The 23,719-nt window shown below is 42.1% G+C and overlaps 1 protein-coding gene across 1 annotated transcript in view; it reads right to left on the bottom strand.

The window, feature by feature from the left end:
* Window positions 1-5,182: 5,182 nt before the first annotated feature.
* LOC123244975 (serine/threonine-protein kinase TNNI3K) overlaps window positions 5,183-23,719 on the bottom strand; it is a 131,629-nt gene continuing 113,092 nt past the window's right edge. Inside the window, exons 12-17 of the mRNA XM_044673658.1 lie at window positions 8,791-8,877; window positions 7,911-7,967; window positions 6,735-6,827; window positions 6,587-6,644; window positions 6,309-6,503; window positions 5,183-5,291 (exon numbers count right to left, since the gene is read on the bottom strand). Coding sequence (XP_044529593.1) covers window positions 5,183-5,291; window positions 6,309-6,503; window positions 6,587-6,644; window positions 6,735-6,827; window positions 7,911-7,967; window positions 8,791-8,877 — 599 coding nt within the window. The remainder of the gene's footprint in view (window positions 5,292-6,308; window positions 6,504-6,586; window positions 6,645-6,734; window positions 6,828-7,910; window positions 7,968-8,790; window positions 8,878-23,719) is intronic.

Raw genomic sequence — 23,719 nt, forward strand, 5'->3', positions numbered from 1 at the left:
GTGGCTCCCTCTCCTTGAGGATGATCTGGCAGACCTTGGAGGAGCAATTTGGGATACACGTGACTGGCTGCACTAGATGGCTCCGGAGCCCCTTCTAACTCCAATATTCTGCATTTCATGACAAGCTTAGCTTTTCCTTGAGGACCAGCAAACACACACCATTTAAGAGAGCAGGGAAAGGAGTCTTATTCATGACCCTTAAGTATATCATTCCTAGTTTCTGAGTAAGCCTGAGGATATCAGAAGCAGAAAGCAAAAGATTCCAGGGGGAGATGGCTGTTGAAAACAAAACATCTGTGAATAGGGAAAAGCTAAAAGGAGAGAGAAAGAAGAGTAAATAGGGGAAAATAAGATGGAGGGAAACACAATGAATAAACATTGTGAATGTGAATGGGATTATAAAATGCAAAAGGGTGACAGAGTGGATTAAAAGCCAGAACTCCACAATATGCTTTTTATGAGAAATACACTTTAAAAAGTGGGAAACACATAGAGTAAAAGTAAGAGGCTGGAGCAAAATCTATTATGCCTCAGCTGAAGTAAAAAAAAAAAATAGAGGTAGCAATCAGGACCTCAGACAATACAAATGTGAAAATTGATAAAATCAAAAGAGAAAAGGAAGGAAATTACAGCATGATAAAATGCACCATAGATAATGAAACAATATCAATTTAAAACATATATGTATCAAATGGCATAGTACCTAGATCCTTTTTGTTTCGTTTTGTTTTGTTTTTAAACCCTTAACTTCTGTGTATTGGCTCCTAGGTGGAAGAGTGGTAAGGGTGGGCAATGGGGATCAAGTGACTTGCCCAGGTCACACAGTTGGGAAGTGTCTGAGGCCAGATTTGAACCCAGGACCTCCTGTCTCTAGGCCTGACTCTCAATCCACTGAGCTACCCAGCTGCCCCCAGAGTACCTAGATTCTTAATGGAAAAGCTACATGAGTTACAGAAGGAAATAGATTGTAAAAAATTAGTGGGAGACTTCAACCTTCCCCTTATAGAAGTAGATGAATCCAACCAAAAAATAAACAAGAAAGAAGCTAAAGAGGAAAAAAGAACTTATGAAAAGCTAGAGATGATAGATTCTGGAGAAAACAAAATGAAAATAGAAAAGGACACATTTTTTTTTCAGAAATACATGGCACCTTTACAAAAATCAACCCTATTATAGGGCCAAAAAAAAAAAAACAACAAACAAAAAAAATCCTCACACCCAAATGTAGAAAAGGAGAAACATTAAATACATACTTTTCAGACCATAATGCAATAAAAATTACATTCAACAAAGAGCATCAGAAAGATTAAAATTAATTGGAAACTACACAATCTTATTCTAAAGAATGAATAAGTCAAAGGACAAATCATAGAAACAATCAATAATTTCATTAAAGAAGGCAGTGAGGAGACAACATAAAATTTTATGGAATGCAGGCGAAATGGTTCTTAGGGGAAAATTCATATCTCAAAATGATTACATCAATAAATTAGAAAAAGAGCAGATCAAAAAATTGGGAATGCAACTAAACTAGAAAAAGAACAAATTTTAAATCCCCAATTGAACACCAAATTAGGAATTCTAAAAATCAAGGGAAAGATTGATAAAATTGAAAGTAAGAAAACCATTAAGCTAATAACTAAGACAAAGGGTTGGTTTTATGAAAAAAAAAATAGACACACCATTGATCAACTTGCTTTACAAAAGAGAAGGAAACAAAATTCCCAATATAAAAAATGAAAAAGGTAAAATCATAATGAATGAAAAATAATGAAGAAATTAAAGCTAATTCCAATACTATGTAAAGTACTTGGGAAAATAAAAGAGGGAATCTTTCCAACCTCTTTTTATGACACAAATATGATACTGATACCTAAGCCAGGAAGAGCTAAAAGAAGAGAAAGAAAACAATAGACCAATATCCCTAATGAAGATTGATGCAAATATTTCAGATAAAATACTAGCATAGAGATTACAACATTATATCACAAGAATCATACAATATGATCAGGTGAGTTTTGTATGAGGAATGCAGCAATGGTTCAGTATTAGGAAAACCATCATATCAATAACAAAACTAAGGGAAACCATGAGATTATTTCAATAGATTCAGAAAAAGTATTTGACAAAATAGAATACCCATTCCTAATAAAAACATTAGAAAACACTGGAATAAATGGAATCTCCCTTAAAGTGAGGAATGGCATCTATCTAAAAGCATCAGCAAGCATTATCTGTAATGGAGATAAACTAAAATTCTTCCCACAAAGATCAGGGGTCAAGCAAGGATGCCCATGATCACCAGTCTTATTTAATATCATACTAGAAATGCTCTCTATAGCAATAAGAGCAGAAATAGAAATGGGAGGATTTGGAATAGGAAATGAAGGCATAAAGTTATCATGCTGCAGATGATACGACGGCATACCTAGAGAATTCTAGAGAACAACCAAAAAACTAATAGAAATAATTAACAACTTTAACAAAGTCACAGGATACAAAATAAACTCAAATAAATTATCAGCTTTTCTCTTTACCACCAACAAAATCCAACGGCAAGACAGAAGAGGAAATTCCATTCAAGATAGCTCTAGAGAATATTAAATACCTGAGATATGCCTATCGAAACAAGCCCAGCAACTATATGAACACAATCTTAAAATATTCTTTATTCAAATAAAATCAGACCTAAACAAATAGGATAGCATTAATTCCTCTTGGATAGTTTGAGTCAATAGAGTAAAATTGACAATGCTACCTCAATTAATTTGCCCATTCAGTGTCATAACAATCAAACTACATAAAATTACTTCATAAAACTAGAAACAAATTAAAAAGCTCTTCTGGAAAAATAGGCCAAGAATATTAATGGAATTAATTTAAAAAACATGGAAGAAGGAGGCCTGGCTATATCATACCACGAAGTATACTATAAAGCATTAATCTTCAAAATAATCTGGCACTAGCTAAGAAACAGGGTGGTGGATTAGCCGATCAACACGTTGCAGTTAATGTTCATGGCAACTTAGTGTTTGATAAATCCACAGATACAAGCTTTTGTGGGAAGAACTCAGTATTTGACAAAGACTGCTGGGAAAACTGGAAAACAGTATGGCAGAGACTAGGCATGGACCAACATGTCACACCACACAGGAGAATAAAGTCAAAATGGACATGATCTAGAAACAAAGGGTGACACCATATACAGACTAGGGGAGCGTGGAAAAGCTCACCCGTCAGACTTACTGTCAGACCAAGCAAGAGAGAGAACATGATGAAAAATGAAGTAGGTAATTTTGATCATATTAAATTAAAAATATTTTATACAAAAATCATTGTGTCCAAGATTAGAAGGGAAATAACAACTTTGGGGAAAAATCTTATAGCAAGGATTGCTATCAAAAGACTCGTTTCTTAAATATAGAGAGAACTAAGTCAAATGTATAAGAATATATAACATTCCCCAATCCAAAAATGGTCAAAGGATATGAATAGGAAGTTCTCAGAAGAAATGAAAACAAATCGTAGTCATATGAAAAAATGTTCCAAATGACAATGAAAAGGGAAAGGAAACGGCTCTGGGATAGTACCTTTTGCCTACCAGATTAACTAACACGGCTACAAAGGAAAATGACAGACGTTGGAGGGGATGCCGGAAAACTGAGATACTGGCACACTGTTGTTAGAACTATAAATGGCAGAATCATTCTGGAGAGTCATGTGGCACCAGGCTCAAAGGGTCACCAAGCTCTGCCTACCCTTTGACCCAGCATACCAGGGCTGGGTTTTATCTCAAAGAGATCAGAAATGAGGGGAAAAGGACAGCTGTACCAACATATTTGTAGCAGCTCTTTTTGCAATGGCAAAGACTTGGAACCTGAGGAGTTGTCCATCACTTGGGGAATGAATGAACAAACTGCGGCATATGGCTGTGATGGAATACTTTTGTGCCATAAGGAACAAGGAATGGGATGAGTTCAGAAAAATGCAGAAAGACTTCTATGAACTAGTGCAAAGTGAAGTGAGCAGAACCACGGATACAGGAGAGGAAATATTTCACAATGATCAGCTGTGAAGGACTAAACCACTAGCAGCAGAGCGAGCCTCCACACTAGCCCGAGGGACTCGTGATGAAGACGCTCCGTGGCCAAACGATGAGTGTCCGAGCGCAGATCGAAGCTTGCTATCTTCCACTGTGTTCCCTTCATGGGATTTCTATTTTGTGTGTGATATCTGTGTCCTCTATCGTGGCATGAGCAACGCGGAAATAAGTATTATGGGGAAGCATGGCTATAACCTCTATCGGACTATCCACTGTCTCGGGATGGGAGAAAACTTGAATTCTAAACTGCCCAAAATCAACTGTCAAAATTTTTTCCTATATAGAACTGAAAAAAAAGATTAAAAAAACGCCAAAGATTCCAGAGGGAATGACTGCTTTCCTGAGGCTTTCTAAGAGCGATGATCCCCCGTAAGGCAGGGGTTCTTCACGTGGGGCCCATGAACTGATTTTTCTTACATTTTGGGACACCCTTTTCAATGTAATCGATGTTTCCTAGGTAATCCGATGTATTTTATGCCTTTAGCAGCATCATTCTGAGAAAGGAGACCGTAGGCTGCACCGGATAGACAAGGGCTCTATCTCTGGTACCAAAGAAAGCACGGAGGAGCAGAAAGGGAGGATCTGCCCTCCCCATGCCCGTGTTCCTCTGGCTTCTGACCAGCAATGGGTTTAACAAGGGGTCTCCAGGGGGAAAGGCATGTAAGGCGGCTCTCTCTCCCTTTCATCCGCGCCATGAACATTTTTCGGGCACTTTTGCAAATCCAGGCAATCAGCGCAAGGACGGACTAAAGCCTGACACTGAGCATTTGCCTATTTCCCAGGCGAAAACGTAACAAATCTGTCTGGCGCAGGCTCGGACCAGGCTTCGTCCTCCTGCCCAGGGTGCCCTGCCTGGAACAGAACAGATCCTCCACAAGCGTTTATCAGCCTGAGTGGAGATGCCCTGGCCTGGCCGCTTCCCTGCGGACCCGGAGCCCAACAACATAAACGACGTAAAAGTGCAGCACCGAGAATGTCCCAAAGGGCCGAAGGGGCCGCCGAGGCCTGTTTCTGCCTCTCAAAGCGGCCACCAGGCTCTGGGCAGACAGAACGTTCGGGCCGAATGGCCGCCAAGAGCGCCTACCTGTTTAAGTCCCGGTGGATGATGGGTTGGGTCAGGTTGTGCAGATATTCCATGCCTTTGGCCACGTCTACGGCGATGATTAATTTTGACTGTAAGTCCAGAATCCTAGAAGAGAACAGGAGCATCGAGGAGGTCAGAGCGGGGGAAGCCGCCTGCATGGCGGGTACTTCCAAGGACAGACAAACGCCTGGCGGCTTCTTCGGGACGTGGGGTCTCCCCACGGGGGGAGGACGGGGGTGTTCGGTCCGCTCTGGGGTCTCTCCAGCTGGGAATCCCGGAGCGGTGCCTGGGACGTGTGAAGTACTTAGTAAATATTCCCTAAAGTAACCCGAAGGCTCTGGCTTCACTACTCCTTGGGAGCTGGCCAAGCTCACCCGAGGGGGCGTGATGGCGGCCAACAGGGAACCCCCGGGACGGGGGCGCACTTATAGCCCTGCCTCAGGGCTGCTTCTCGGACTAAAGGAAAGCACGGAGGGGCCCCGGGGATCGCTCCGGATGGACCTCAGCAGAGTCTCGGGCTCAGCTCAGGGTCACGGCTGGAGGGTCTCCACACTAATAAGGTCCGGCCACGTCTCGGGAGATGAAGTCGCCCCCTCGGCCCACTGGCAACAAGCAGGGCTGCCGTTCTCTGAGGCGTAGGACAAAAGGAAATCGGGCCGGACCCGGGGCAGGTTTCAGGAAGAGACTCCTTCCACTGGGACAAGCCCCGATTTCAAGAGAGTCTTCAGAATTGGGTTTAAGCAGGGACATTCATCAAAACCCGCTTCCCCAGCCATGGCGCTCTCTGCTGCTTATTCCGCACGTGGGTCACATAGATCTACTTTATTGGTCTGTCAGACAGAGCTAATGATTATAGGCTTTAATTAACAGCTTCCCAATCCCAGGCATTTGTTACCTGCAGCTGCGAGGGGTGCATGAAAAGGAACCATCACGAATAAGGGGCCCATCGAGGAGACGGAGCCGAGCCGTCAGAGAGAAGGCAAACCGTCCAACACAACCCCCAGACCCTGGAGAGCCGCCCTTCTCCGGCGCCCCCCAGCCTTGGGGTCTGAGGGACCGTCAGGGGAGGGACCGTCAGGGGAGGCTGGCCCGAGGCCCTCCCGGCCAAGGGGCGCCACATACCTCTTCTGCTCGTGGAGGAGGGCGAAGAGAGAGCCGCCGGAGACGTACTGGGTGACGATGGCGAACTGGCTGGGATCGTTCAAGCAGGCGCCAACAAACTGGATCACGCAGGGGTGGTGCAGGCGGCACAGGATGGACACCTCCCGGCAGAACATATCCACGTCAGACTTGGAGCAGTACGTGTGAGCCCGATAGCTGCAGAACAGTGGCGACGGGAACAGTCAATGGCGTTGGGACAAACGGGGGGTTTATCTATTCGCCGCGATTTGCTGCCTTACCGTTTGATCGCCACTATCTTGTTCCTGCATCGCCCTTTGTACACTTTCCCGAAAGAGCCTAAAAGGATTGAAAGTTCCTCGGTAAGTGCGTGTCCTCGGAGGTTAGCGACCCTCTCCAGCACGCCGGGGCTCCCCTTCCCCAGCTTACCTGAGCCGATAATTTCATGGAATTCGATTTCTGAGAGCTGAAGATGGAAATGGGACGGCAGCCCTGCCCGCAGGAGGAGGACATCCGCCTTTTCTGCAAATGGGAGACATGCTTGTATTTGGAAAGGATATGAAAAGAAAATCCCCCCATCCAGGGGCCACTTTGGCAGACCCTCCCCTCCTCCAGCCACAACTGATTTTGCAGTTATGAACTGGCTGACTTGGAATCCCTTCCCTCTTTGTCTGGGTACCCCAACAAACCCCAACAACGGGAGCAGATTTGCCCCACTATGGCTGGGCTCAGGACGTGGGGGTGTCAGATGAACACTCTCCCCCGATGATAGGCTTCCCAGGCCAACTGGACGATGCGGTGAAAATCCTTCTTCTGGGAAAGCAGTTCCTGTACTTTGCTGCTTGGGCTAAAGTTGATTATTTCTCCCTGATGGGACCCCCATCTGGCTTGCCTATATTCCCTGGCAACCCTGGAGGGCAGCCCAAGGGGGATCCAAAGTCATCTCTTATCTGGTCAACCATGAGACCCTCTCAGGACAGGATGGCCTGAATAAATCTGAATATTCATAGGACTCAGGGACAAGGTCATTCTCTGACATGGGGAACACTCACAGGAAGCATCTAAAGGGGGCAACGGGAGAATGTGGAAACCTCAAATCAGAAAGAGGAATTTGCAGTCTGGTTTGTTCTCTTATTTATTTATCTTTTAATGCCTTGCCCAATTCACTGGTCTTCACTTGGTGTGCACTGGATTTCTACAGCTCCCACACAAGATCATTAATATTCTGACCATCCCCAAAGAAGCTATTTTATATCGAACTTAACCCCCAACTCCTCCTCTGTGCAGAAAGAGGTAGAATGTTTCTCACCGTTTTGACAATATGAGATTAAGAAGAAATAAACAGACACCCAAGAATCAAAGGGGCGGGTGGGCTATCTTCTGAGAGAGGAACAAAATCCTCGTGATTAGAACACGCATGAAAGGAGAACGTCCAGACCTACACGTAGCTCTGGCCACGGCCTCGAGGCCAATCTTTATACCGTTCTTTTACTTCTATTTTTAAACTGTCAAATGTCTTTAGAAAATGATCAAGTGCGGAATATTACTTGGATATTGGAGAAAACCAAGGAATCTGAGTTTGTCCATTAAAAACATTTGAAGTACCTTTAGTCATGCTTTTAATCTTTCCCAAGGGAGATGGAACAGAAACATAGGAGCCATCTGAAATGAAATTAGGCAAGGAGTTGAAAACCTTAGAAGAGAGCACAACTTCCTCAATGGGAAGCGCTCTCTCTCTCTCTCTCTCTCTCTCTCTCTCTCTCTCTCTCTCTCTCTCTCTCTCTGTCTGTCTGTCTGTCTAAAGAGTTTAGTTAGAGAAGCAAAATGGGATTCTTCCCTTAGGTCCATTTTCTTCCCTTTGATACTGAATCTGAACTTCATGCAACTAGTTAAGAAAGTAAGAGAAAAAGGGGGAAAAATAGGTGGAGTTTCTCCAGTCCAGAGGCCTTATCTTGGTTTGATTTTGCCATGAACCCTGCTGAAGTTTGGGCAAACCAAGGTTCCAATTCCTTCTCAGAACAAATAAAATGAAATGCATAAAGTGATGAAGAAGATCTATCATACTGAAGTAAAAGAAAATATGCTTTTGGCCCCCCAAGTTTCTGGGCCTCCTGGAATCCCTCCACAAATCTGGCTCTAGAGGCCTCAGTGGGCTTATTCACTTCTTCTGTGTGCAGACTAGGGGAAGTTCTACTGGACTGTATTAATTGAATACAGAAATGATTTACCCTTCATCTGGGCCTCATAAAGATCCTAATCTTCATAGAACTTGGATTTACTGAGTTAAACCCCAGCCCCCCATCCCCGCCATCAACAATGATAAAAGCCAGGGTGCCAAGCATCCTTCTGGTGGACTTTCTGTAGGACTTTCTGGGTGTAAACAAGCATGGTCCCTTTGCCATCCTTCTTCCCCTCCCATTCCCCCAAGCAGCAACGACCTTCATGTTCCACAAAGAATCCTCAGGTCTTCAGAAATTCACTGTACCTCCTCCTGGCTGAGAATACTCATTGCAGGGCAATTCATCCTGAGGTCTCTTATAATGCTTCAGGAGCGTGACGATGGCATCGTGCCCTGTATGAAAAGACCAGAAAGAACCTAAAGAACCATTCATTGAGAAAGATTTCCCTTCTCTTCTTTTTCCTAATTAAAAACTGGCCCCAGTTAGTTATCCAAAAGGAGATTTCAGCCTCAGCCCAGAGGCCAGACCTTGCCAGGGGAATTTTAAGGTGGGCAAACGGCCAGAAAATTAAAAGAAGAGACCCCTATCCATCACCAGAGATACCAGCCTGGAGGGAGGCCAGAGGCCATTAATCCAGAAGTTGTACTGGCTTGTTCATATATTCACTCTTCAAAGTCTGCCATTAGAGAGAGTGCAAATTAACAGCAGAAATAAGATTTGCAGGGGAGAATATTCCAGAACACATTTTTACAAAAGTAATTCATAGTCAGCCAATGAAAAGGAAAATAGGGGAAAAGATGAGGCAGATGAGTGGGAAAAACAAAGAAACATATTTTGTGATTGGGATCTTGAAGAACAATGAGAAAATTTGATGTTTTGAATTAAGGACTATAAGGGTTAAATTAGGAGTTCTTACAAAATAAGAGAGCAGTATTTAATAATTTGAGTTTTATTGAGCATATAGTAGAGTTGTAAATTAACATTATCCCTTTAAGCCAGAGAAAAGAAAACTTCTAGCAGCTTTTATCAATCAACAATTTAGGTTAATTAAAATAGAGACAGTAAAAGAATACAGCAAAATGAATATAGTAAAGGAGAGAAATATGGAAAAGAGGTAGAAAAAAGAAAATTTCCTAATGTCTATACTAGTTATCCTATAATTACCTATAATTACTACCTAAAATTGCCTATATCTACCTGTAACTTCCTATAACTTCGACTAATAACAACCATCCCACAAAGCTCCAACCCAATCCAGCCCAATCAAAACCAACCCAATCAGTGTTTAATTCAACCCCAGTTAGGTCTGCCAACAAAGACCAGTCACCTTCCCAAAAGTTCAAGAAAGAAAAAAACCTAATAGCTCAAACCAAAAGCTAAAACCCCAAAAGCCCCACCCCCAAAAAACTTCCAAAACTTTAAAGACTAAAGCCAAAAAGCTCTCTCAGTAAGTTCAGGCCTGCCTTTATATTCCAGCTAAACACCAACCACCAACCCAATACACTTCCAGCAGCCAACTTCACTGCAACTGCCAGCCCACCCACCAATTGATACTGTTCCCTATATTGCCTTTATACCTTTATACCTTTATACCTCACTTCCTGTCTCTATGGTTTCGCCTTCCTGTCTCTATTGTTTCTACTTCCTGTCACTGTGGGCTGGTTAATCCCTATACATCTCTATGGTAAGGGGACCTGTTAAAGAAATTAAAGAATTCCTTTTTACAGGACCAAACCCATGTTACCTTACCCTCCCTGGCTCTCCTTCAAAACAATTTACCAGTGTCTTCTATATCTAGTCACCTGCTGATAAATGTTTAACAACCAGCTCTCTGAAAAAAAAAAGTACGTACACCATACTTTTGAGGTTAGTCTCTATTATGAACATTTTTTTTCATAATTTTCTTAAGGTTAGACAATCAACTAAATAATAAAATAAATCTTGATTTATATCTTTTGCTGGTTTTTCAGGTAAATGCTAACACCAACAAATTGGAAATTGGCTCTTATAAGTGGGTATGACCTTTCTTCAGAATACCCCTTGTTGTATCTGTTCCCTGCTCTCTTTTGGGGGGGGGTTAAACATCTCTAGTTCCTTCAATAATCCTGATGTGACATGATCTCCAGACATATCCACATTGAGTGTCTTTTTCATTATTCTCCTTATATATCACAAGTTGTGAGATTTGAGGTCCCTTCTTCTTGTGAGAATTTATATACTATTTTAATTCCTGTATCTTAAGGAGAATTACTGTGTATTTCTGTGTCTGGGACATGGGTCACAGATACCATTTAATCTGCTGGTTTTGGAATGCCAAGGAATGGCTTTTTTTTTTAAACAAAATGTGATTAATATTTGAAGGGAATGAGGATTCTCTTCCTGTGTATGTTTCCCATGTTGTAAGAGGTGGGAGGGGTGGCTAGGTAGAGGGACCACCTCTTAATTTGCCATCACCAATTAAAGATGTATTGGGATGGTCAAGGGAAATATTGAATAATGAGCCTGTAAAAATCTCTTTATCAGGCTGCCTGAGGCAGCTCAGGTGGTCCCTGGTCATGAGAGGCAGCCATGCAGACCTCCATCACTTTCTCAGTTATGATGCTGACTGAACCAATGAACCAGATGCAATCAATAAACTTGTATTCTTACCCCCAAACCAGTCTCTTGAGATAAGTTTAAATGTACCAGTTATGGCAATCCTGAAGGGACTTGTGAATCCTCCTTTTGCTTATCAGAAAAATGTTTCCTCCAACCCTGGGCCCCAGTGGGACCTTTTCTTCTTGAGTGATTCCTTTTCTGATGAGTAAAAGGTAGAGGAAGCTCATCCCTGTTCCTGGTGATGAGAACTTCTGTGGCTAAGAATTATGTCATGTGTATGTGTGTGTGTGTGTGTGTGTGTGTGTGAATGTGTATATAAGTGTATCATTCTGAAAGTTCTGTAGGTCTTGTATGTTACCTGTTACTTCATAAGTACTGAGAACCTCAGAGTTGATTCACTGAGAATCCTGGGGTTCATCCATCTGAAGAGAGACAGACGGATGGAGAAATTTGCTTGAGTAAGTAGTGGTGTGTAGTGATGAGTATTGAATTGGGGTTGTGTGTTCAAATCTCTTTTTAAGACTTGGTTTTTCAAGAAAAAATAGGATCTTGAGAAATAGGGAGGCTATCCAGAGACTGAAAGTGGTGGGGTGCCCTGACCCCTCTGGGTCAGGAGAGTGAATAGGGCCACATGGAAATCTCTTGTGTGAGGTTTAGCTGTCAAGAAAAGTCTTAAGAAGTGGGGGAGGCCTTTTTTTTTAAACCCTCACCTTCCGTCTTGGAGTCAATACTGTGTATTGGCTCCAAGGCAGAAGAGTGGTAAGGGTGGGCAATGGGGGTCAAGTGACTTGCCCAGGGTCACACAGCTAGGAAGTGTCTGAGGCCAGATTTGAACCCAGGACCTCCAATCTTTAGGCCTGGCTCTCCATCCACTGAGCTACCCAGCTGCCCCCAGGGGGAGGCCCTTTTAACTAATTAGGTTAATCACAATTTTGTAGGACTTGTAGGGTGTGTGTGTGTGTGTGTGTGTGTGTGTGTGTGTGTGTGTGTGTGTGTGTAAATGAGATTTCAAGCAGAAGGTAGCTGGGGAGAGAAAGTGGATGGAGTTTTTTATCTTCTGCCTTTGCTAGAGCCACCTTCTAAGTTGGCTAGAACAAAAGACATTAATTAGAATTTTTAAAAGCCTTGCTTTGGGTTTAAGCAAACAAAATTCTGTTTTTAAGGCCTCGTTTTGTGTTTTGTGCATCTACTACAAAATCTGTAGTCACTTCTGGTAAGAGGTTCTTCCAGTTTGATTTATTCTTGAAACAGATAAAATTTGAAGCTAGCTACATTGAATATTTTGTTAATTTGGCACTTGCCATCATTGGAAAATTACAAGGTACTTTATCCTATTGTATTGTCTTTGTGGGCTTTTTAAAGTGTTTTTTGGTGGTTGTTGTTGTTAGTTTGTTTCTTTGAAAAATGTAGAAAAATCTAAGTTTTGTATTTTTGTTTTGTCATCGGCAAATTCGATTTCTCTTTCATATAGCAAATGTGGATGCTTCTGGGAGATATTGTAGTGGCTGTTTCAGGTAAATGAAATGAGATTTGGAATCAGCCACACTCTGAAGCCTCCCAAACCTCCTCTTTGGGGGAAAACACTTGGCTGATGTACCCAGCTTGGGGAGGGGAGTAATAGAGTAAATAGGGCTGAGTAGTGACTAGAGGGCTGTGTAGAGAAAACGGTCTGTGTGTGTCCCCCTTAGAAATCAAGATTCCAACAGAATTCAAACTCCATCTTTTCATTTGCAATGTGATCTCCTCTTCTCCAAAACAAAGTTATGCATTTCTTTTTGTGAGGGGTTGGAGAGAATGGAGTACCAAGCATCTTTCCTCATGTCTGCTCCGAGGTCCTTTCCTTCCCCTTCCTTCAGGGGGGCCGCACTCCCATTTTGCCAGTTTGCAGCTTGGTGGGGGGTGGGTAGGAATTATGTTTTCTGAGTGAGTGTCATGAATCATTTTATTAAATCAGAACTCATCATAAAGAGTAATAATAATGATGATGAACATCCCACTTATTGTTCTCATCATTATTTCTTTGATGAGATCTTTGATAGAATTTTATTTCTTGATATTAAATAATTTTATACAAGATTTTACACGTGATAAAACAATATAATATTCGGTATAAGATCACTTGAAAATATGGCTGTAATTTTGTTGCATATTTTAAATTCTTATATTGTTTCTGAGAAGATACAATTTTGTAAACTATCACAAATATATAACATTAAAATTATTTCTCTTCAATTTGGACATTGTTAAATTACAAACTGAACTTCTGTATTGGTTTTATGGTGATATTTTAATCTTGGTTGGAAAGGATTCTTGTGGTGAAAACAGAGCCGCTGTTGTTTACTCCTCCATTTTCACTAACTAAACTCTTAAAAATCATATCTATTTGGAAAAATTGTGGTAATATTTACATTTTAATGCATTGTTCTGAATTTTAAATCTGATTCTGATTCTAAATTCTTATTTTGAAGCATTAAGGTTTATTGGCTATTTATGGAAATGATAAATTTAATTTGTTAACATTATTGTATGAATTGGATATTTTTAAAGGAGAAAACTGACAAGCCATTCCCTAACTGACAAATGGTCAAGGGATATCAATAGGCAGTTTTCAGTTGAAAACTATCAATAAGCACATGAAAAAGTGTTCTAAATCCCTCCTGATTAGAAAAATGCAAATCAAAACAACTGTGAGGTACCACTTAGCAGACTGACCAATACAACAGTAAAGGAAAATAATGAACGTTGGAGGAGGGATGTGGCAAAATTGGGACACTAATACATTGCTAGCAGAGTTGTGAATTGATCCAACCATTCTGGATGGCAGTTTGGAACTATGCCCAAAGGACTTTGTTATAAGAAAGTTGAATGAGGGATCTGGAGTAGGCTTAATTGTGGGTATTGAATCCTTTGTGGGACACCTAAGATAGGATAGTGTACCCAGAAGGATCACCCACTGAAGTAGATGTTATTAGAATATATTGAATCTACTTATCCCAAACTCCCAAACTCCAGGGCTAACAGCCAAACAAGGAATCAGTTGCTAGATTTGTTCAGCTATCTATGCCCAACTGAAGCCCTGTGCCTTGGATAACGCTTAAGACTGACTGCGGATTGAACACTGTTTCTGCGGGGTATAATACTCCTCTTCCCTCAAGTTGTCACTGGATATAATTCACTAAAGCCCACTAAACTTTTTTTTTAAACCCTTGTACTTCGGTATATTGTCTCATAGGTGGAAGATTGGTAAGGGTGGGCAATGGGGGTCGAGTGACTTGCCCAGGGTCACACAGCTGGGAAGTGGCTGAGGCCGGGTTTGAACCTCCCACTAAACTTTTGATGAAGCTCAGGTCAATATTAAGTTTAAGATGATTTATTATCTAATAGATTTAGGGAGGAGGAAGAGGATAATGACTGGGAGGATGGGAGTAGGAAGTCCTTAACTGTTCAAAGCTAATTAAATTATTGATAAAACTTCTAATATACTGCTGACCACTGTTTGGTTGGTAACAGCCTAGTTGGGCTGGAGAGGCCCAACCTTAAGTGGAGGTTATCCTGATGAATGAGGTGTTGTTGTTCTTCTTGGTTAGTGAAATTCAGGAACAGGGATTGATGAAGTAGATTTGTAGTTGGTTGTTGGTTGATGGTTGTATAAAGGACACCTAAGGCCTACCCAAAGCACCCTTCAAACCCAATATCTCAATTCTGAGATCAAGTGGCTTCAAATTTCTGGCTTTAATACCCGAGCCTAACTGCCCTTGGCTCCTGCCAAGCTCCTGCCATGCTTGGTTCATTCTGCATTCTAAGCAGGTAACTGTCCATCATCCTGACTTCAACATGGCTGTCAAATATATTATCACAACTTTAAAAGAATGCCTGCCCTTTGACCCAACCATACCACTGCTGGGTTTGTACCCCAAAGAGATCATAAAGAAAAAAATATTTATAGCCGCGCTCTTTGTGGTGGCAAAAAATTGGAAAATGAGGGTATGGCTGAACAAATTGTGGTATCTTCTGGGGATGGAATACTATTGTACTGAAAAGAATAATGAACTGGAGGAATTCCATGTGAACTGGAAAGAGCTCCAGGAAGTGATGCAGAGTGAAAGGAGCAGAACCAGGAGAACATTGTATACAGAGATGGATACATTGTAGCACAATCGAATGTAACTGACTTTGCTACTAGTAACAATGCAATGATCCAGAACGATTCTGAGGGACTTGGGAGAAAGAAGCTCTCCACATCCAGAGAAAGAACTGTGGGAGCAGAAACGCATTAGAAAAATATATGATCGACCAAGTAGTGTGATAGGGATGTGATTAGGGTTTTGACGTTAAAGGATCCTCTATTGCAAATATGAATAACATGGAAACAGATTTTGAACAACAATACATGGATAATTCAGTGGAATTGCTCATCAGTTCCGGGAAGGGGGGAAAGGGGGAAAATCATGAATCATGTAATCATGGAAAAAAATTCTAAAATGAAAAAAGAAAAAATAATTATTGTCATCTGACTAAGCATGAGTGCCCCATTTTAAATATGAGATATTGAGCATGTTAAAATTTTTCTCTTGTATTCTAATATTTGAGAGAGGCTGTTAGGTTAAGTTTGAAAGAGGAAGAGGAAATTCCTCCCAGATCTTTGCTTATTAGGCCTGCTTATCAGATCTTATTAGGTCCTCTGCCAGTGTTTCAAAACTCCATATTTGTCATACTTAAATAACAGATTTTATAAGTTAATTTTATTTTAGATCATTTGGAAAAGCAGGTGATTGTGTTTGTTAATAAGTCAAATATGGTGAAGCTGCATTTAAAAATTTATTTTGCACTCTGAAAGTCTGGATTATCATCATTTTTATGCCAGATCAGTAGTATAACCTGACTGAGATTGAGGCATGAAGAAAATAGCAATAAAATGACTATAGGCATTTGCTTTGGAGGAAAAGCTCAGGGACTCTTAACATGCACCTATTCTAAGTTCTTTTGTTTTTTAGATTTAAGAGTCTGACCCTTCATCAATTCCTGTCACTCTTTCCTTAAAGGGCACTACCAGGGAAGTTGATGAAAAGACCTCACAAAGGTGGTGGGTTTTTTTTTACTCTGTTTCTCCCTCTGCAAAGCAGGGATGTTTAAATCCTGAATCTGGCTTTGGCACTCTAAAAATGGAAGCGAGACTTTGTATAGAACTTTGCTGTGACACCTGAAACCAAACAGAGCATTCTGTGTTGGAAGGACCCGTGTTGATGCCATGTGCATTTTGTTCCTGCCTTTTCCACTCATAACAAATTCCTCTTCATCAGAGCATTGTATAAATAAAATATATAAACACTATATTAAATCCTTATCTAATGACAGAAGCTAAACTGTCTAAGCTATTGGTATGTAGCATCAAAAATATTTGACCTGAAATTGTGATTCTTTTTATACCCAAACAGAGAAGTATTTGGCCTTGTAATCTGTCGTTAATTATTGAAAATCCCTCTAACATCTCAGAGTGATATAATTAGGCAAGAGTCTGGGAACATCCAAACCAGGATCTAACCCCACTGTTTCCTAAGGTTACATTAGCGCCATTTGGGGCTTGGGCTTAGAAGACTTAGGAGCAATTACTTATCTTAGTACCTTTGTAGTTTGTAAGTAACACCTTCACTTATTTGTTGTGATGCTAACACTTGTGTATGGGAAACTTCTGGGATCCAAGTAGACGGCACAAAGGTGTGGAGAAGAGCCGAGAGCATCACTCTGTGTCCGTGTAATATTGAGTTTATTTGAGCCCGTTTAGAAGCTGGCTATGTTTGACTATGGATAACACGGTATAACATAACTTGCTTAGCTTTTTGCGGAGCCCATCCTAAACCTATTGTTCTAACAGAAGGGCGAGACCTCCTCTTTTGGTGAATTCATGCATGTTACCATCTAGCTGAGGCACAGAAGCTGCATGTTTTCTGGAAGGATCTTGCAGATTCTTTGCCAATTTTCATCCTCCTGGGGGAGGGCTGAGACTTAAAACTGGACAGGATTCCAGTAAAAATGAACACAGAACAAAGAATGGAAATGAGACAATATTTGAAATGAAAGCTTTTGAAGAACATATAAAAGATCAGATGACTTTATATGTCAAAATATTTTCTAATTGTTTTCGGGTACTCAGCATGTTCTAATGGCAACTTGGGGGAAAATGGGTATATGACAACTTTGTTCCTTTCGATTTGTTATTGGCAGTTTTTAAAAATAGGGAGTTGGTTCAGACAGAAGTGCAAACACAGCAAAAAGCATAAGAAATGTAATTCAGAACTAGATAGTCTTACTGTTAGTGAAGTTAGAATCCTAAAGTTTGAGTTAACTCTCACCATCTGACCTAATTATCGGCAATACAAAAATGATTGTATTACAATTTATTTTTCAAGCAATTTTAAGGAAAGAGGTTACCAGAGATCAGAGGAGCCCTCTGGAGGACCAGCATGACTCCAGAGAACCTAAGGAGGTGCCAGCAATGGTAGAGCATACCAGAAATCAAACTGCTACATCATGAAACTGTGAGTGCTTGGACATCATAGCCCGGACATCTATCCCTTTCCTGTCTCTCTCAGGAACTGTTAAAATTTTGCTTGTAAGATCCTCATGCCAGAAGGGAAATGACCCCTACTAGCTCCCTGTCAATGTACTCCCAATCATTTTTAACATCATGTTGAGAAACACCCAGGACTCATAATTAGAGCCTCCATGTAAGCTACAGTCATCACATTTGGTGTGCTTCACGAGGGAAACTGAGGCCCTGTTTCTTCAAAAAGCAGAGTGGGGATTGTGGGATTTCTTTTTCCCATATTCTATTAATTCTTGAATATTCAGGAGATTTGCTGTGTCTGCTTGTGTTTAGGATCTGAGTCACAGATACCATCCAGTCTGCTGCTTTTTGCATTTTCTTTGCCCTTGGGAATCCCAAGGAATGTCTTCCTTTTTCACTGAATGTGGTTAAAAATTGAAGGGAACATGGGATCTCTTCCTATGTGTTTCCCATGGTGAAGGCATGGGGAGGGATGGAGGTCTATCCACCTATTAATTAGCTATCACCAATTAAAGAAGTCTTGGGGTGGCCAAGGGAGGGGTTGGGTAATGAGCCCGTAAAAATCTCTTCATCAGGCTGTCTGAGGCAGCTCAGGTGGTCCCTGGTCACGAGAGGCCGCCATGGAGACCTCCATCACTTTCTCGGTCATGATGCTGACTGAACCAATGGAGCTGATATAATCAATCAACTTGTAGTCTTATTCCAAAAGCCTTCTCTTGAATTCATTTTTAATTGTAACAACCTCATGGTTTTTTGTTGGTTTGCTTCATTTGCTTTTTAGGTTGTCCCTCTTTTCCAGTGAGAATCAAGTCCAGAATATCAGTTTCCATCTTCACTTCCTCCATCTTTTGAAGGATGAAATTAGCCTGAAGTCAAGCAAGAAAGAGGATTTCTCCAGATAAAGGGATAATGGAAGTCTTCTTTCACTGTTGTGTCATGGCCCCATAGCAGCCTTGAGATGTTTTCTGAACTCTTCCTCTAGCCTCTCTTTGAGGCCAGGGGTCCTGAAGGGCTCTTAGGTCCTAGGAGCAGTTGAGTCAGAACCAAGTGTGAGGACAAATCACAAAGTGAGCGAGTCACACCTGGGTCACAAACTTGTGTTTCTTTTTCTAAAAGTGCTATATGGATGTTAGCAATTATTGTGATAATGCTTAACTTTTATATTCAGATATAGATATGCAGATATATAATATGTAGTGTGGAGATCTCTTTATCATCTCTGATAATCTGATGACAGTTTAGTTGATAAGGAAATAAGGACAGGACTAGGGAAATGTCTTTTACCTCATGCTTCCAGCTCTGGCTCCAGGAGCCTGGAGTTTATTATATATGTTTCAAGACTCATTTCACACAAAAGAACCCCTTCCTTCCCCCCCCCCCCGAAACTTTGCAGATGCGCAGAAGTTACAACACAAAACATTGGCTTCAGAATAGACCAAGGCCAAGGCTGAATTTTGACTGGGTTCTTATCAGAAAGCCAAGTTGGGGAGTATCTTGGCCTTGGCTACAACAGGCAGCAGCATTCCTTGTTGTGTTAAAAGTGTTAACCCTTTAAATTCAGGTTTGATAGGAACATAAAGCTTTTCAATAAGGTCACAATACATTTCAACAAGAAATCACAAGGACCACAAAAGGGGTCAAAAGAGGAGTCTCAGATTTTTATCTATTCTCTTATTGGCTTCCCACAATGTATAAATACGTAATGTATTATTAAACATAGTGTATGTGTGTAGATCTATGTGTGTAGATATGTAAATGCATGGATGTATTATTATACTTCGATGTATTCAGTTCCGAAGCAGCTCTGCTTGGTGCCAACTCCCAGCACCCCCTTCAATAAGCTCATCACTAGGAAGCTAATCATCATAAAGGCTGTCCTCAGACTTCCTCTCTACCTAGGGCCAAGTCTGCCCTTCCTGGAGGGCTGGAGGGTCAAGCAAACTCTTCCCAAAGCCTTACTTTATGGGGACTCGGAATTTCCAGGCATCTCTATCTTTGTCACCAGCTGCTCAGCTAGGCTTTCTACTCCTTTATCAGCGTCATGAGCCAGGTCGTCCTGGGTCCCCTTCCCTCTCCTTTCAACTTCCTTTTGAGTATTATCTTCACTCCTTGAGGCAGAGACTGTCTTTTGGGTCCCTAAGGGGACCTAGAGGAAGAGGCCACAAAGGAGAGGAAAGGATTCCAAGGCCAGGAGTCCTGGACAATCCCACCAGCTCCATACATTCCTCCATGTCCATCTGACCGCTTTAGTCACCTCCAATCTCACTCCTTTAAATGTCTGTCAGACACCAGGAATGAGATATGGAGGGGACGTCTGGAAACTGACATGTCTGAAATGGGATTCATGGTCTTCCTCGCTAAATCCTGTCCCTCAGTTCTCACCTCTCACTGCTGAGGGCAACACCACCCTCCCATCCCACAGTCTTAAGCTGAGCTATCATTTGTGCCTCCTCACTGCCCACCCCCCATCCAGTGTGTTCTCAAGGACTGTCTGGAACATTCCTCCACTCATCTCCCGTGACCCTGCCCCCATCCTGGAGCAGGTCCTCATCACCTCATGTCTGGAGGATGACAACAGCTGCTGGAAGCAGGGAGCTGTCCTGTCCCCAGGCTCTCTGGGGACCCATCCCAGTCCACTAAAGTGATTTGGACAGACTCCTAAAGCAAGGGTCTGATAACCTCACCCCCAGCGCCCTCCTAACAGATACACTCAGTGGGCCCTATTGTCTATAATAAGATCAGATGCAAAGTGCCCCAGGGGTGTTCAGAGCCCTTCACAAGCCAGTCCCTTCCGACCTTTCCAGTCTCCATTTGCCCTGTTCCCAGATACATATTCTTTAGTCCCCTGATACTACCTCCTGACTCATCCACACTGCAGGTGCTTAATAAATGTTTATGGACTGACTGCCCTTCATCTCAGTCCACTCATCTATCGTGGAACTTTGTACAAAGGGACAATGTGCCCCCGATTCAGAAGGACTGCTCTAATGCCTCCTCCTGCTATATCTTCCACGGAAATCCCTTTCCTACAGGCAAAATCATTTCTATGGACTGACTTATAAGGAGGAGCACCATGGACGAGGTCTACGAAGTGACAGTACTGGCCACCTAGCTGCCTCTGCATTATCTTATTGCAAAGGCATTCCCTAGGGAAGCTGAGGTCAAGAGAAGCACCCTGGGAAGAGTCACAGAGTATGCTTTGGAGGCAGAGTTCATTTCTAGTCCTCCTGACACCAAGGCTGGCCCTCAGGGCACTTTCCCTCTTTGAGGTTTGCTGATGGCTAATTGGGATGGTTTTCCAGGGTCCGACATCCCCCCTCGTGCTATTATTCTGCTCCCTCCACAAGTGAAAGCCTCCTGGGGGAGTAAGAAAAAATCATTGAGAGCCACAGTACACGTAGCTGGCTACGCGTCCCTCCATCCCTCCATCCTGCCCACCCCCCTCCCATATCAACTCTGCTGCCTACCTGTCTTGGCCTCTTTCCCTCTGATAGAGCCAGGCTGCCAGCTTCGTGGGTCTCCCATGTGGGTCCCTCATGCTGCCTCCAGATGGGCTCCAGTAAGCCAGTGATCACACTCTGGATCACACCCTTCATCTCAACAGCTCTCTTGGCTCTCCTTGCTCGGAGCAGCTGTAATTTCCTGCCAACACAGTAGCCCCATTGGCTGCCATTTTTCTCCAGGAAGCTTTTTATCAAGAATCTAATGAGTGCATGGATCCTGGCTGTGGAAAAGCTTGAGGCTGTCAGGGAAATGCCAGCGAGCTCCCCCACACATGGAGAGCTGGCTTACCAGATTTTCCACCTCCTGCCGAGTATTTGCTAAGGCTGATGCAGCAGCCTGAAACATGCATTCTCCTTCCTTGCCAAGACTGCTAGTTCTCCTGGGATAAGCCTTTCAAGTGTCTTTGGGGAGAATCTCAGAACCCCTAAGGCCAGCGACCCACTATTCTGCTCCGAGGGCGTCAGAGGGGAAATTCCTTGTTGGATATCAGAAAGTAGGGTGGGTAAGCAAGGATGATCATGGAAGCTTCCAGAGAGTCCAGGATATATTACTAGAACACTTGCCCTGAGGCCATCCAAATCTGATAAAGAAATAAAATATCTGCCTCTGTCAGAGCAGTTAGAGTTTGCATCCAAGTATCTTAGACGAGTGTGGGACAGATGTACAAGGTTTAATGCATTCTGACCAATGATGTCCACTTACCCAGCACATTACATTTCTTTTAAATATCTCGAGGCTTTGGAAAATGTGAATATATTCTTATAGGCAGAGTTGGGGAATGGATTGTTGTACTTATACTCTGAAAGACGTGGGTCGAAATGCCAATTAAGCCATCAACAAGCACATTTTTCTTTTTAAAATGAAAGATATTCAAATATTAATGAACATTTTTTTTCCTCCTGTTCCCCCCCTCTTGTTGGGAAAAATAGAAAAAAAAAACAAAATCCTTATAAAAACAGACAAAATCTAGCCAAATAAATCTTGATATTGAGACTGCGGTAAAATGCCAGCAGATTGAATCTATCACTACTCTCTTAGGAGGCAGGTATCATTCTTCATGAGTAGTTCTCTGGAATCATGGGGCAGTCATCATGATGATAAGGAGAATACACATTTATGAAGGGCCTACTGTGTGCCAGGCATTGCCCTAGGCCCAGGAGACACAAACTCTAAAGTAAAGGAGCCCCTGTCTTCAAGAAACTGCTAGTTACATCTTTGATTGCTCTCTGACTTCTGGTGATTCATGTAACCTTTATTTCTTTTCAGTTAAGAAACATTTATTTTCTCTCCCTCCTGCTCTCTATTCCCACTGAATAAGAAAAGGGGGAAAACCCCTGTCAAAAATGTTCATTTTTAAAATTCCTATATTGGCCATGTTAAAAATGTATGTCTCATTCTTCATATTAAACATATCAGCTTTCTGTCATTTAATCTGACACCTTCTCAGGAATCTGCAATCACGGGCCGATTATCATATTTGCTTGGCAGAAGGACTTTTAATATCAGAACCTGCACTCAGAAAATCCCAGGTCCTTTCTACGTTGGCAGATTTCCCTGCTGACTCTTAACCAGCAGAAGATTTTTTAGAACAAGGACACGTTTCTATTTGTCTTTGCATCCCAAGCACCTGTTATAATGCCTGCCATTGTAGAAGATTCTTAACACATGCTGCTGGATTGGATTGATTGTACTTCAATTCTTTTGTTCATTCTTCTCATCCATTAGTACCCGCTTCCCAGCCCATCTTCTCCCTCTTGGCTGAGCTCCACCTTTCTCTAGATGTCTACGCTCAACCATGGAGAGCTCCTTCATGCATTCTCCCCGTGTCCCGCATGTCAGCACTTTCTAGTCTTCAAATACTCCAGCTCGTTGGCTGATGACTTCTTCAATACGTCAAGGGTGTGCAAATTTGTCAGAATGAATACACCTCCTTTAGGAAATGGGCTTCAAGAGGTGATATAGCTAAAACAATTCCTCATCCTATAGCATAAACCTCTCCCTCCCATTTAATAAGGCTGGTCCTTGAATCGCAGGCATATAATCATGAATGCAACATATATGCTCTTTATGGTCTGAAATCATCTGTCACAGTCAATTCTCTAGTGTCATGGCCACTAAATAGAAAAAGCTCACATCCCTCCTGGGCGTGAAGAAGGATGCCATCCGATGACTAAACAGTTAACTGAGAGAAATGCTCATAGGATACGGACCAAGTCTAATGCTAAACTAGCATGGGGAGGGGAGAGATCATTAGCATTTTCCATGATCTCTCCCTTTGGCTCATCTGGGAAAGTGAGGTGCCACCTCTTGGGCTAGAATAGCCCTCTCTGAGGACATTTTTCTTGGGTCTATGAGTAAGAAAGCCATAGAAAAGAACATTCAGATCTCACACATTTGCCCCCATTTGCTCTTCCATTTACTCTGTACTCTAGAAGAAATATAGTCCTTTAGTCAGCAAACATTATGTGTTTACTGTATACGAGGGACTGTGCTAAGTGCAGAGGACCTTTGGAAAGTAAAAATCCACAAAGGAAAAGGGTTAACAAAAACTAAGCAGAGAGTGTCTC

Source organism: Gracilinanus agilis, chromosome 4 (genome assembly GCF_016433145.1).
Source record: "Gracilinanus agilis isolate LMUSP501 chromosome 4, AgileGrace, whole genome shotgun sequence".
Lineage (NCBI taxonomy): Eukaryota > Metazoa > Chordata > Mammalia > Didelphimorphia > Didelphidae > Gracilinanus > Gracilinanus agilis.